This window comes from Lepidothrix coronata, unplaced genomic scaffold, assembly GCF_001604755.1.
Source record: "Lepidothrix coronata isolate B3197 unplaced genomic scaffold, Lepidothrix_coronata-1.0 Scaffold100, whole genome shotgun sequence".
Taxonomy (NCBI): Eukaryota; Metazoa; Chordata; class Aves; order Passeriformes; family Pipridae; genus Lepidothrix; species Lepidothrix coronata.
The window spans coordinates 1,889,524-1,903,770 of NW_016690280.1; the positions used below are offsets into that span (position 1 = coordinate 1,889,524).

General features: G+C 56.8%; 1 protein-coding gene across 1 annotated transcript in view; it reads right to left on the reverse strand.

The window, feature by feature from the left end:
* Positions 1 to 8,237, reverse strand: part of PPARGC1B (PPARG coactivator 1 beta) — a 47,754-nt gene extending 39,517 nt beyond the window's left edge. The window contains exon 1 of the mRNA XM_017822975.1: positions 8,110 to 8,237. Within this exon, the coding sequence (XP_017678464.1) occupies positions 8,110 to 8,193 (84 nt within the window). The 5' untranslated portion in view covers positions 8,194 to 8,237. The remainder of the gene's footprint in view (positions 1 to 8,109) is intronic.
* Positions 8,238 to 14,247: the final 6,010 nt, after the last annotated feature.

Consider the following 14,247-nt stretch of genomic DNA (forward strand, 5'->3'; position numbering starts at 1 on the left):
TGGCCACAAGAAAAAATAAAAAAAGCAGCTCAAATACCATTCAACCTTTCAGCCTGAGAAAACCACACAGTTCTCACAGGCTTGAGCTCTGTTACCTGGGAAATGGGTTCCAGAACTCAAAGCCCGCATGCACCAGTCTCCCAGCGGGGCCCACACAGAAACAGAAACTTCCTTTTTAAGAAAAAAAAATTGCAATTTTTTTCTTTTCATTATCAGGATGGCTTGGTCGTGACTGTGTGCAAGCTTGCTTGAAAGGAGAAATAGTGGTGGTGGTTTAAATCTCCAGCTCTGCAGAGCTCTGGGGTTTATGCTGTTCCAGGCAAGGTTTAAAAATCCTCTCATCATTAAGATGTGGGAGGGTGGCTCTGAGCCACACACACCTGGCACAGGCAGGGCTGCAGGTCCCAGAGCCCGGGGCAAAGGGAAGCAGCTCAGCAGCCTACATTTGCAGGGAGCCAACAGGAATGCAAAGTTTAATTAGCTTGAAGCCAAAGTTGCAAACAGTTGCACTGAGGCACGAGGCAGTGAAAGCGCCAGGAAATCAGGACAGAGGGACTGGAACTGGACAAAGTTCAGCCACGCTGTGCTGGGTGCCAGGTGAGCAACCTCTGTGTGGCAGGAGCGGGTGCTGCCAGCTCACCTGGTATGAACCACCGTGCAGCCCCTGCCCTGCCCTGCCCTGCCCTCTGCCAGCGCTGCCTGCAAGCCCCGATCCCTGCACACGGACAGTGGTTCTCCCCCTGCTCCAAGCCCAGGGAAGTGTGTGCTCTGCCTGGGCACTGTGCATGGAGCCAAAGGACCATGGCCACCCCAGCTCTGCGCCCACCAGCGTCCACACACTGTGCTGGAGAAGGGCTGGCACAGGGACTGGCATCTGCAAGGGAAAGAGAGCCAGAGCCTGTCCCTGCTTCAGCCTTCCAGAGGAGCTGCACAAGTGCCATGTTTGACACCTCCAGCTCCTCACTGTTACCCAGGTACATGCACAGCTGTGGCCCGGTGTGACCAGTGCTGCTCTCTGCTCTAACCCAGCCTGGCTGCAGCTCAGCCCCGTCAGTCCTGTGTGCACGCAAAGGGGATGTCTCCTGAAACACCCCACGGCTACAGATGCACTTTCTTCATTAAAAAAAAAAATAATAAAATAACACAACTCACTCCTACCTAGGAACTTGGCTAAAAATGAAAGAAGAAGGTCTCAGCAAAAATGCTGCTGAGGCTGGGGGATGGAGATCACACTGCCTGCTCCCAGCAGCACCTCCCCTGCACCCCAGCTCTGTGACATCTGGGGCTGCTCCAGCTGTGGGTCACCTCGTGGCAGGACAACTAGGTCCTCAGCTGTCATTTGCGAAATCTGCATCCCTCCCCCCTCATCTGTGCAGGAGGGAGGAGAAGGAACATGATTAGAGGCAGCTGGGCTTCCTTCCGTCCGCAAGGCACAGGCGGCTGCCCCAGCCCGCGGCTCCACTGCGGCACATCCCGGCTCAGCCCAGCCCGGCTCAGCCCCCCACCCGCACGGGACGCTCTGCCCTCTCCACTCGACACAGGATTTCCTTGCTCTTGACGTGCATGGAAGTTAGGAAATGAGGGTTCCTCGGGGAATAGGTGGGGAAGGCAGCTTTTGGCGGGGGTTGGGGGGAAAGGATGACACCTCCCACACCCCTCGCCCGCCACCCCACGTGCCGGGATCGAACGGGGTCCTGCAGCCTCCCCACACAAAGGCTGGGGAGCAGAAGGGACAGGAGTGATGAACTTCTGTTCTCTCATTCTATGATTCTAACTCGCTGCAAACTGAAACAGGAACCGGGGAGCCTGGCCGGTGGCGCTGGCTCAGCAGAGGGGCTGCGGTGCTGCCCTGGCCGCGACCACAGGGCGCAGAGGAAGAATTTAGAAAATGCATCTCAGTAAAGATACGCTGCTGCCCTGCAACTGTAGTCGCTGCAAGAGCCTGAGGCGCCACCTCAGCACAAAAACATCCATATAAAGCATGTACTGCTCATCCCAGGGGAGGGGAGAAGTGTCACATCAGCCCTGCGGCGCACGGGGGGCTCTCCCGCCTCGGCCCCCATCACCGGGCTGCCCTCGCCAAGGGAGGGGCGTCGCTGGATGGGCAGGGGGCCATGGGGACAGTGGGGACACGTGAGCTGATGTAAAAAGGTCCTGTAACGTTTCAGCAGGACCCTCATTGTGCTCGGAGCTCCTGGTACTGGGGTGCCCATCCAGCACCCAGGCTCTGCCTCGGGACAGCCGGGATGTGAGATAAGTGAAGTATTTTCCCTAAGCCCCACTTTGCTGCCCGGAGCCGGCAGAGATCAAAGGTTAGTCTGGCTACTGGATGGGGCCATGTCCCCAGGGCAGCCACAGCGGTCTCCACATCCCCCACCAGCAGATACCAGACTTGCCACATGGAGAGCCCTCCCCGGGGGGTCTCCAGATCCTTCAGCGCCAGAGATTTCCAGCTTTTACTTTTCCCTGTCTGCTTAATTCAGAAGTGAACTGGTTTAACACAGCAGCTTGCAGCAGCTCAGCCCTGGTTGTTGCCTCTGCCTGGGGAAGTGCAGCGACACGGGGCTGGATAAGGACAGAGCTGACAAGACCCTGAGCACAGCCAGATCTGTGCAAAGTCCTTCGGCATTTCTTGGAAGCTCCCATCATTAGGAAAAAAAAAATAAAAAAAAACCAACTGCCATAAATAAATAAATAATAATTTGTGAGCCAGAGTTCAGGAAAAGTGCTGAAAAGCAGAACAGCCAAGCGATAAGGGAAGGGAAACACATTGGTTGGACCATCACCCAGTGCCTACGGTGCCGGTGCCCCTGGAAGTAGGTCACTACCTCACCTGACCATCCGCCCCATTAACTTCAACCTTTAGTCTCTGGCTCATTACTACAAGCAGAGGCAGCTTAAAACATCCTCTCCCAGGAGCTCAGGAGCTCCCGGGAAGGTGGTTCTGATGCCTGAAGGCATCAGGCAGGTGGTGGGAATCTGCCCTTCCAGGCAGGGGAGCCGGCTGCCCATTCTTGGGGTGCAGGAAAGGGCTGCCCAGCCCATGTGCCCCCGGCAGCAGGAAACATGCAGGGCCGGGATCGTGGTGGTCAGCCCGGCATGGCTGCACTGGCGGTGGCTCCGGCACGTACAAAGTTCCCCCCCTGCTAAATCACTCCAGGCTGCCAAGCAGTCACGAGAAATATAAGCCCGCGAGGGGTTGCCATGGAGCGGGGCTCAGCTGCGGGAGACCGGAGCCGAGCCGATTCCTCCGGCAGACGTGTTTGCGGCCGAGGCCCTGCCAGCACCTCGTGTCCCGGCTCCTCGGTGGCAGGGAGCGAGTGCCACGTGCATGGTCCCGGTGGAGCCTTATCTCTGGGGACAGCACTTCCCTCCTCCCACAGAGCCAGTGCTGCAGAGCCCCACAGGGTGGTCGAGCTCTGAGAACACTGCAGGGATGCTGCCCCTCCCTGAGGCCATGGGCATATGTGGCTTCAGTGGTGGCATTTGCCCTGCAGGCACTGGGCAGCAATAGCACAGACACCCACAATGCCTCTGCCCCAGCCGGATTATGTCTCCAAGCCTCCATAGTGCTGGGGGGGAATTCCCCCCCAGCCAGGGGGAATTGTGCCCTTCATAGAATCACAGAACAGTCTGGGTTGGGAGGGAGGTTAAAGATCATCTACCTCCAACCCCCTGCCATGGGCAGGGACACCTTCCACCAGACTGGGTTGCTCTGAGCCTCTTCCAACCTAGCCTTGAACACTTCCAGAGATGGGGCAACCTGTGCCAGGGCCTTACCACCCCCACAGGGAAGAACTTCTTCCAAACATCCAATCTAAACCTACTCCTTTCAGTTTAAATCCATTCCCCATGGTCCTGTCACTACAGTATTACAGCTCCCATGCTCTGCCAGTTCCCCAGTCCCACCAAAGGGGATCTCAGAGCCTGGTGGGCTCCTGCCCCAGCACCAGTGGGCAGCAGTGCCTGGGTGCACAGCAAACCATCTGCCAAGAGCCACCCTGTGGCATCCCTGTCCCCAGGCCTGCACCAGGGACCATGGGACCCACTCCTCAAAACCAGAGGTTTGAGGCTGAAAGTGGCATCCCCCGGGCATTTTTCATTGGACAACCCAACCGTGCTGATAAGCTGGTGCAAGTGGAGTTTCTAACTACAAAGAGGCTTTTGACATTGGAAAGGTTAATGGGAGAGAGGTCCCTCTCCCTCACAAAGCTCCCTTTGCTGGAGGCCTTAGGTTGAGATCTTAATTATTCACCTGTTGGAGAGGTGCCTTTCCATTACGGCATGAGATCAAGGCAGGGATGTGCAGGCAGGCAGCAGGAAAGCCCACAGCATGGGGCACCCCTGGGACACCAGTCACAAGCAGGGTGTGCAGGCAGGTGTGCAGAGGGGCTCTCCGAGGGGGCAGATCTCAGGCCAGCCCTCCCTTCCCTCTCAGCTGCTCCCAGCGGCTGCTCGCTCCCAGCTACGAGCAGCGGGATCAGCAGCAGGCTGTGCTCCCAGACTCTGCAGCCTCCGCTGCGGCGGGGACGGCACCGGCAACCCCAGCACCCGCCGCTCCCACTCCGCCAGCACAGCCTCCGTCCGTGACAGCCACTGGGACACAGCCACCCCTTCCCAGGAAGCGAAGGGGTCTCCAGCCCCGGCAATGCAGCAGCCTTTGGATCCAGGCTGCAGCAATGCAGCCAGGCTGAGGATACATTCTGCACAGGCCCTTGGGCTGTCTCAGTCACCCAAACACCCCCCCTCCCTAAATCTTTTAGAGAAAACATGCAGAAAAAGCAGGATATTGGTCTGCTCAGTGAGGACTATCAGAAATTAGGGATGCACCCCTACTTCGTTACTAGCAGTGCCAACCCACCGAGGGCTCCCTGTGCCTCCTGCACTCACCGATGGATTAAGCTGTTAGCAGGAGGCTGGGAAGTTAAAAGAGGGAATATTGTATTTCAGTTTCATGTGATCTTTAAGCATCTCTCCGAGAAGCAGCCTGGGGGTTTTTTTAATTCTTTTCCTCCCTGCTGCAGTTTGGAGTTTTTAAACAAATTGAAGCTGTAAGAGTCACAGTGCTCCTGCCTCTTGCAGGGATGCCGAGAGCTGCTGGCTGCTCTGTGGTGCTCTCGGCAGAGCTGCCTGGCTGGCACTTCCCAGAGCCTGGTGCCAGCAGACGAACCAGCTACAACCAGCTTCCCACCTCTGAGCAGCAGAGTTGCACAAAATGGATTAAGCAGGCCCAGAAATGACACATTTTGAGTCGCAGCAAAACAAAACCACCTTTTTTTGTTGCAAAAAAAGGGAAAAGGAGTTGGTTGGAGAAAGGCACATATCAAGTGAAAAACCCTGATTTTCTTTCTGTAGCAATGCAGGTACCACGTGAATCATCGCTGTCCTCAATATGTAAATAGAGGTTAGCAGGCACCCTCAGCTCAAAACCTAACAATTAAGGGACTAATGCAAATATTCATGTCAAACATTCACCATGCATCTCCCTAAGAGCCTTCCTCAGAATTCCTTCCATGGAGAGGAATGGACCACCTGCATGCACCCAACTGCGCCTTTCTCTATACCTACTGCAAAAGCAAGGACTGGGGAGGAGCACGGGGCAGAGAGAGGGGGAGAGTCAGAGTTCCTCAAAATTTCCACGAAGGAAATGGCTAATATTCATGATCTCATGGCCTCCTGACATTGTAGCCTCTCAGGATAATCTGATCTCGTGCTGGAGCCCTGGGGTCTTTGCAGAAGCAGCTTTCGGGCTCCATTGAGAAGTCAGTAACCCAGTTGTAAGCAGAAGCTCGTACAGTAGTAATGGGGAGAAACGTCAGCGCCAGCCCGGCCCGCCTCCCGCTCCCAGTTAGAAGGCAGCATGTGACAGAGCCAGGGCTGGAGCCTTCCCCGCAGTTTCATCAGAGGTTAAGGCACAAGCACAACACATGCTTACAACTTCAGGCAGTTCTTAAGCAAATGCATGCAAATCATAGCTGGGGGGGGGCTTTTTTCCTTCCTTTTTCCTTTTTCTCTATTCTTTTCATCCCAGCCTTGAGCCCCTCTGCGCACGTGGGGACAGAGAGGAAATGGAATTATCGAAAGCAGGCGCCGGACGGGGAGGGCACACACAGGCTGCACAGTCCCCTCGCTGCTCCTCACTTTCTGCACCCGCAGACTTCAGACCAGCACTACCTGTGCATGTCCCTGCACAGCTCCCTCCAACAGAGTGCATGTAGGGGAGAGGGGAAAAAAACAGGGGACACAGCAAACCGCATTTCAGGAGATGCCATAAACATGGTCTTATTTCAGCATAGGCCATTTCACAGCCCCAAATTTTGCAGGGAATGTTCACAACATGGTGGGTTTGCGCCAGAGAACAATGACAATTCATAGGATTTTTTCCCCCCAGTAGCAGTCTCTTCTGGAATAGGATTCCTAAACTGGCACATCAAATGCTGGCCAAAAAGCAAAAGAAAAAGAGAAGCAAGGCTTCAGACGCGTGCTGCAATCATACGGGCTTTTCACGGAAGCATGCAGAGAACAGGAGGATTATTGCAGGGAAGTGGAGCCAGGAACTTTCACCTGCCCAGGGAGCAGTGGGGCTGGCGGGAGCTGCAGCCTTTCTGCTGTACTTCCGAGGGATGACATCCCTCACAACCAGCCTCCTCCGAGGGACAGCATCCCATGCCACCAGCCTCCTCTCCTATAAGTCGACGGCTCCCTCAGCAATAATAAAACAAATCAAACTAGAAAACACAGACCGCTTACAAAATCTTCTCGGCCCACTTCTCACCCCTCCTGACCCTTCTGCTGTAATCAACCTGTCAGCAGCTCTTCGCTAACAACCCAAGCTGCTGCCTCCCCCCTGATCTGCCCCCAGCGAGCCGCCCGGGTCCCGTGCCAAGCCGGAGCGCTCTGGAGCTGGTGCATTCGAGGAGAGGTGCCGGGACTACATCAATCTGGCTGGTGGCAAGACCTGCCTGGTTCTGTCTGGCACATGCACCGGGGGCAAATCTGATTTACCAAGTCTCGAGACCTTGTTTGTTTTGAACCCAAACGGCAGGATTAGTCCTCGTCCCGTTCCCCACACACACACTGTTTGCAATCCCGGAGCTAAACTGGTGAGAGAGCAAGGGTTGGGATGAATGTGCTCGCTTCACAATCGGAGCTATTTTGTAATCCGTGGTTATGAAAGTGAAGGGTCGGGGGATGACATATAACTACAGAAAACTCTTCCCACTTGCACCAGCTTCATCAATCCGGCTGCAAAATGCGCGGCCGTGCTCCGGATCAGTCACGGCTCCGGCTCCTGCCCGGTTTATTGTATAGCGCCTCTCTTCCAGCCCCCAAAATGGAAAAGCATGCGAGCCCTATAGCCAGCACGGCTCACTCTCGTGATCCCGCCGGCGCTGCCAAGGAGCCTTAATCTGATGTTAATACCCAGCTCCGTCCAAAAGACAACCCATCCACATTATGCAGCGGGTGACTCGCAGCACCGAGACCCTCTCCCTTGTCGCACTACCCCCCCTCCCCAAACCTCCATCCCCCAAGATCCCAGCCCGTATGCGTGGAATTGACGCTTGGAATGACTCATCCCACAGCCCGGCTCTTATCAGCCCCCACCGCGCAGCCCCCTGCGGAGCCCCCCCCCCCAGTCCCCCACCGCCTGCACCGCGCCGCCCCCTCCCCACCTTTGGGGGGGCTGTAACAAACTGGGGGGGGGAGGGCTGTCTGCGCCGAAACCCATGAACCCATCGACTTCTCCCCCCTTCACCCCCAAACTCCCTGCAGATGGCGGGGGTGGCGGGTGGAGGGGGGGCGGGAGTCCACGTGCGAGTGGTGCTGAAAGCGCCGGCGGGGCTGCGGGGAAAGCCGCGGGGAGGGGCGCGCAGGGAACCGCGGGTGGGCGGCAGCGCTCCGCACCCGCGGAGCAAACGGGACCCCCGCAGACCCTCGGGGCACCCGGCGGAGGAGCTATTCCCCGCACCCCCCGCTCCGGCAGAACCGGCTCTTCCCCCAGGTGCTCGGGAAGAGACGGGGGGGTCTGCCGGCTTCACCCCCCCCCACCCACCCAGTTGCAGCGCGCTGGGGCCCCGTCCAGCAGAGCCCCCCCCGCGCGCTCCCTACCTGGCTGTCAGCGAGGTAACTGAAGACGAAGGAGGAAAGATCCTCATCGAGCAGAGAGCTGCAATCCGGCCCCGGCTCCGCCATCTTCCACCACCTCCGGCTGGGGCTGAGGCGGCACCGAGCATGCAGCAGGCGCGGCGGCGGGAGCCGGGCGGCCGGCGGGGCGGGGAGCGCCGGGGCGGAGCGCCCGCAGCCCCCGCCCGCCGGCTGCGGGAGCCGGGCACGGGGAGGGCAGCGCCAGGGAGCGGGGTGCTGAGCGCCCCGTGGGGTTCGCACACACGCGTGGGGCACCAGCACCGTCCCGCGGGGCGCGCACCCGCTCCGAGCACCGCTGTGTGTGTGTGTGTGTGTGTGTCCCGTGGAAGCGCCAGCGTTCAGGAGCGGGGGTGCCCAGCACGGCCGGGCTCCGCTCCACACTCTCCAGGTCACTCCGAGTTGAGATATGTAAACGCTGGGTGCAGCGTGTCAGGCTGGGGGTGCTCACATCCAGGCTTCCCCAGGGACACGCACACACCCAGGGAACCTACTGTGAGCGGTGCCATGCACACCTTAGAGTGCCAGCCCTTAGAAGCGGAGGGACTCAGGGGCTGCCAGCATCACCGGGTACAGCGTCAGACAGGAGGGGTCACACCCAGGCTCTGGGGGAGTTCGCCCACGGTTGCAGAGTGATGAGTGGCGCTTGCAGACACGTGTGGGGCTCAAGCCCCTTCCCCGGGGACAGACACCCGTCCAGGGAACTCACTTTAGGCAATGCAGTACACACCCCTTAGAAGTGCCAGACCTTAAAACTGGGGGTACCCAGGGTTGCCAGTGTCACCGAGTGCCACTCCACGGCCCCAAGGTCACTCCGAGTTGAGATATATGAACACTGGGTGCAGTGTGTCAGACTGGGGTGTCCAGACTCTCTGGGGGTTCACCCAAGGTTGCAGAGTGCCCCATGGTTCTTGCAGACATACATGGGATGCAAGCACCTTCCCTAGGGACACACACCTGCCCAGGGAACCCACCTTAAGCAATGCAGTGCACACCTTGAAAGTGGGGTCACCCAACACCACCAGGCCCTTCTCAGATCACTTCATATTGAGATGTATAAACCCTGAGTTTAATACCCAGCCTGAGTGTTGGGCTGAGGTTCACACCCAGGCTTAGTCAGTTGGGGGGACACACATCTGCAGTTGCAGAGTATCCTGAGGGGCTTGCAGCCATGCATTGGGACACAAGTACCTTCCCCAGGGACACTCATCCAGACAGGGAACCCAATTTAAGCACCCCTGTGCACACCTTTAAGGTACCAGCTCTTAAAAGTGCGGGCAGCCAGCACCACCAGGCACCTCTCAATAGTCCCCAGGTCATCCCATGTTGAGATACATAAACCCTGAGAGCAGCGTCTTGGGCTGAGGGCCACTTCCAGGCTTGGTGAATCTGCGCTGAAGTGGGGTCAGGTGACTGAGAGCAAAGAGTAACAAGGAGTGAAAGATCTCCAGATTTCCCGTGTTTTCATCTCAGCGCTCATCCTGCTGCTGCTGCGAGCATCTTGATGTCACGCACGTCATCTTTCCGTCTGGGGTTTTGAGGCGTATACTAAAAGCCCTTTCAGAAATAATTAATGACGGGACCAAAAATCTCATGAATGTTCTATTTACTTACCCGTAGCAATTACGTGGGAAAGAGCAGGGCTTGGCACTGCAGCCTGAATTAGCTGATACACAACTGAGTGGCAACACCTGCAGCCTAATGGTTCCAGATCCTTGAATCCCCTCAGATGGTCCAGACAGGCCTGCAGGGTCATTGTAAAGAGCTGATAGAGCAAAAAGAAGTGGAGGGATCTGAGTGGGGAGCTCTGCATCAGGCTCTGGAAGGTGAATAGAAGGTGCTTCTTCCTCTGGCAGGAAAGGCCCACTGCCTGTCCACATTCTCACCTTGCTGTTGTTTCAAAAGCAGAGCTGTTTCCAGGCAGTCTTTAATTCCCTCTGGCCTCCCTTTGGTTCATGACATGCTGTGAACACCATGCAATGTAGCAACACTGGGTTTTCCCTGATGATCCCAAGCCTTGCACCAAAGGGAGATGTCCACAAACAGCTTGTGTTATGTCATACTGGTGAGAGCTGGGGCCAGGGCGGTTTGGCTGCCGGGATGGGACAAAGCAACTCTTCCTCATTGCTGTGCACTCTATTACTAATTACTGTTATGAAGTGCCAAAAAGTTACCCAAGGTGCTTTTCCAGCTGCCCTGCCAGCAACGAAACTTCTCTTCCCGTGGGTGAGAGGTCTGGGCCCAGAAATGCACTTCCAGGATTCACAGCTGCAGCTCACAGCAAGCACAGCGCAGAGCACAGCGCTTGCACGGAAGGGCCAGGGAAGGAAATTGCCTTGCTCTGGGGCACACGCAGTTCCATGCAGATTAAGACTCAAATTCCCAGTTGATTCTGCTGACCTGATCAGATGTCCATTCCCCCCATCCCTCCTTTGCAGAATATGCAAGTGATGAAAGTGACAGAGTGATGAAGATGAGCTGAGAACTAGAGGAATGTTTGCCCCGTCAAGGGAAAAAGCAGGACTGGAAGGCCTCACCACTAAAGTAGCCTTTTGGGATGAATTTGTTGCACAAAAGGCGAGGTTCTCACTTGAGTATCTCATGATTTCCTTTAAACCAGCTGTACTCAAATAGGAAGTAACAATTCGTGGGAATTACTTGTGAATGTTCATTGTAAAATCAAGTTATGCATAGCTGTGTGTTTCAGAAATACCTTTTTCTTTCTGGTCTCTGTGTAAGCACAGTTCCTCTACCCTTCCTTTCTAATGCAAGGAGATGAGCCTTTCCCAGTCCCCAGCAGTCACAGCCTGCAGGACACCCACCCTGGCAGCAGCCTCCCACAGAATGCAGCTCACCCAGGCAGCCCCCCGGCACTGAAGAGCGTGAGGAAAGCAAAGCCCAGCCTGTGCTGCTCGTTTGTCCTCTGGATAGAGATGGGTTAGGGCTTCTTCCAGCCCTGTGGGCAAAACTGGATGGGACATTGGGGTCAGGCTGCCATTGTACAGAGAGGGGGACAGGGGACAGAAGAGATGGAGAGAAATGGGGACATCTTGGAGGAGTGGACTTTCCACTGCTTCTGGGTTTCAGTGGGATCCCAGAGGATGAAGTACAGTTGCTCACGTGGCTGCAGGCTTATGTTAACATGCCCAACTTCAGCCCCTGACTGCCCTGGATTTTTGCACAGTCCAGGTGTTTTTCTGTGCCTTTTGGGTTTTTTCACCTGCAGAATGGAGATAACATCACTTCCCTATGCCCTGGAACTTCTGGGAGGGTTGGTTGAATAACACTCCTAAAAAGGGCTTCAAAAGCACCAGGAGAGAGGTGAAGGAGGACAAGATGTTATAACTGGTGTTGTCTCCACCTCCTTAGGAGTCAGTCATGCGGCAGCCTCAGAAACATCCACACTGGGTAGAGATGGTGTCTGATCCACAGCACTTGAGCGCTATGGTGTGGATGGGACATCATATTCCCTGTGCACACATCCTGCTCTGCTCCACAGAGTGACTGGTCGGCTTCACCATGTGCTCACTGCTTTCCTCCTAAAGCAGACCCTGAGCTCTGTCAGCAGGGGAGCTGCCAGAGCTCTGGCTTCTGCTGCTCTCAGTATTTATGTACTCATAGAAGTGTCAGCCACAGTCGAGTTGAAATAAGCCCCTGTGCCCACCCTCGCCTGCCAGCCCTGGCTGAGCTGGAGTGCCCCATGACACTGCGCCGGCGCTGCAGCAACCCGATGCTAAGCCCGGAGGGGCTGGGGATAATATTACCAGGGTAAAATATAACAGGAAAAGCTTGCAAATGTCCTTTCAAAACAACAGCGAGTGAGTAATGTCATTGGGCCAGCGGTCAGGAGGGGACAGGGTTTGAAGGTACCCTTAGCCTGCCAAAGGCCAAGCGTGGGACAGGGGCAGGAGCCAATGAGCGGCGGCTGAGCAGGAGACACCCCGCGCCGGGCAACCTCCCGCCTTCGCTCTCACGTTGCAGCTGCCTCTGTTTGTGGATGGCAAAATGTGGTAAGGACCAGGCAGTGAGAGGCAGCGGCAAATGGGGCTCCTCCGGGTGACAACATCCCCAGCCTCTGGTGGGTCCTCGCCAGCCCCCCGCCATGTGACACTTTCTCCTTGGCACTAAAATTAAATGCAGCCCCAAGGGTGCCGCTCCCACTGGGGACACGGGGGAAAGGCGCTCTGTGCTGGCAGGAGCTCTCTGAGTCAGCAGCTGGGTAAGCTGGGGGCAGCCGAAGGGGAAGGTGTCCCTGAGGCTCTCCCAGAGCCCTCTCCTAAAGCAATCTTCGTTCGTGCAGGCTGCTCACTGGGGCCCCACTCCCCACGGGGCAGCAGTGGTTGGCAGTGCCATGCCCTGGGTTTCACTGAGTTTCTGTGCTTGGCTCCTTTCCACAAGCTCTGCTTTTCCTTCCCCTCAGCCCTGCTCGGCACTCAGCTCAGCCTTATCCTTCACCTGAAGTCACCGAGCACAGGGACATAGTGTCACTTTTCTTCCACACTTTCTATGTCTGGTGGCTCCTGGTGGCTCCTGATCAGCCATGTTCACCTGGAAGGTCCTGCCTCCTCCTCCTCCACCTCCTCCTCCTCCTTCTCCTCTGTTATGCTTACTGGTCGTCCAGGACTGGACCTCTGGAAATGCTCCACTGGGTGACATGGTCCCTTTCTCCCCACAAGCCCAGGTGGAAATTGCCCCTCCACTCTCAGTCTGATGTCCTCTTTGCCACAGGGCTGAGGACACAGCCTCTGGGGCTGGAGTGGACCTGGGAGACAAGAGAGTGACTTCAGAGGATGAGTGGGTGCTGGCTGAGCCCCTGGCTCTGAGATCCAGCTTGTCCAGGGGGCAGGGCTGAGGATGTGCCAATTCAGAGGTTGCTGTTCCTGCTCCACCATCCCTGGGCATCACTGAGGAGCGATATTCCACTGTGCCAGCAAAGCCCCTCATGCAGTCACACATGGAAACCGTGGACACTGTGCTTGTGCTGTGGCAGAGACCCACAGTCCCCTTTCTTGAGTGCTCCTGGCAGAGGCTCCCTCCTCTCCCTGTGCCACCAACCAAGCTTGCTGCAGCTTTCGTCACCTGGAGCAGAGACAGGCCCTTGGGCTGCTCCAGCTCTGTCAGAGGAGCCCATGGCCGGTGCTGAGCGACACTCAGGATGAAGTACAGGGCTCCAGCCTGCCCGATCCTGCAGCCTGCTCATCTTCAAAACTGGCAGCCTTGCACGTGCTGTGGAGCTAAAGCCTCACAGTTATTGCAGAGAAAAGCTATGAAAAGAGAAATGTGATGGCAAAGGAGCAAGAAGAGGGCTGTGGATGCACTGTGAAACAGATGGGAATTTCCCAGAGCAAACGGCAGAGGCCAGGCAGCACAGTGGAGGGTTGGGAAGGCTCCTGCGCGATGGCTCATGCTGCCCACCAGCTGTGTGGGCTGAGCAGGAGACCAGGATGCCCATTGACTCCTTATGGCGTTTTCAGTGACTCATTTGTCCATGGAAGCAGCACACCCGCAGCAGCTGAAGCAGCCTGTCCTCCTCCCCAAGCTGCTCCAGCACAGCGGGGCCAGCCGGCCCCTTCTGCCTGGGGACGAGAGCCTGGCAGCAGCCCAGGGCACTCAGCTTATCCTGTACCTCACTTCATCTAGGAGAAGGAACGTGTTGTCAGAGACCTTGCCCTGCTCTTTCTGCAGTGCCTGACATCCCACGATGGAGCCCAAGCTGTTTCTGTGGCGCTGTCCACACGTGCTGCCCCAGGGGCAGCCTGGCACACAGGCACCAGCCACCATCACCAGTGGGGACCACAGGGAGCTGCACCATATGGCATGTGTCCCTCGTGCTTACTCCTTCACTCTGGCTAAACTCTGCTTTCCCACAGCACTGGTGGCTCTCACACTGCACTGACAGAATCTGTCACAGCCCATCCATGTCACCCCACTGGCCTCTTGCTGGCCCGCCTGCCTCGTCCCTGCCTGACAAGCTGCCTCTTGTCCTGGTAGTACTACTTGGGCTTCCTTCGCTGCCCATCCCTGCCTGGCAGGACAGCACCAGGAGCTGGGATATCTCCTCAATCCCCATCAGCCTGCTGCCAGGTACTCCTCTGCTCTGCTCCC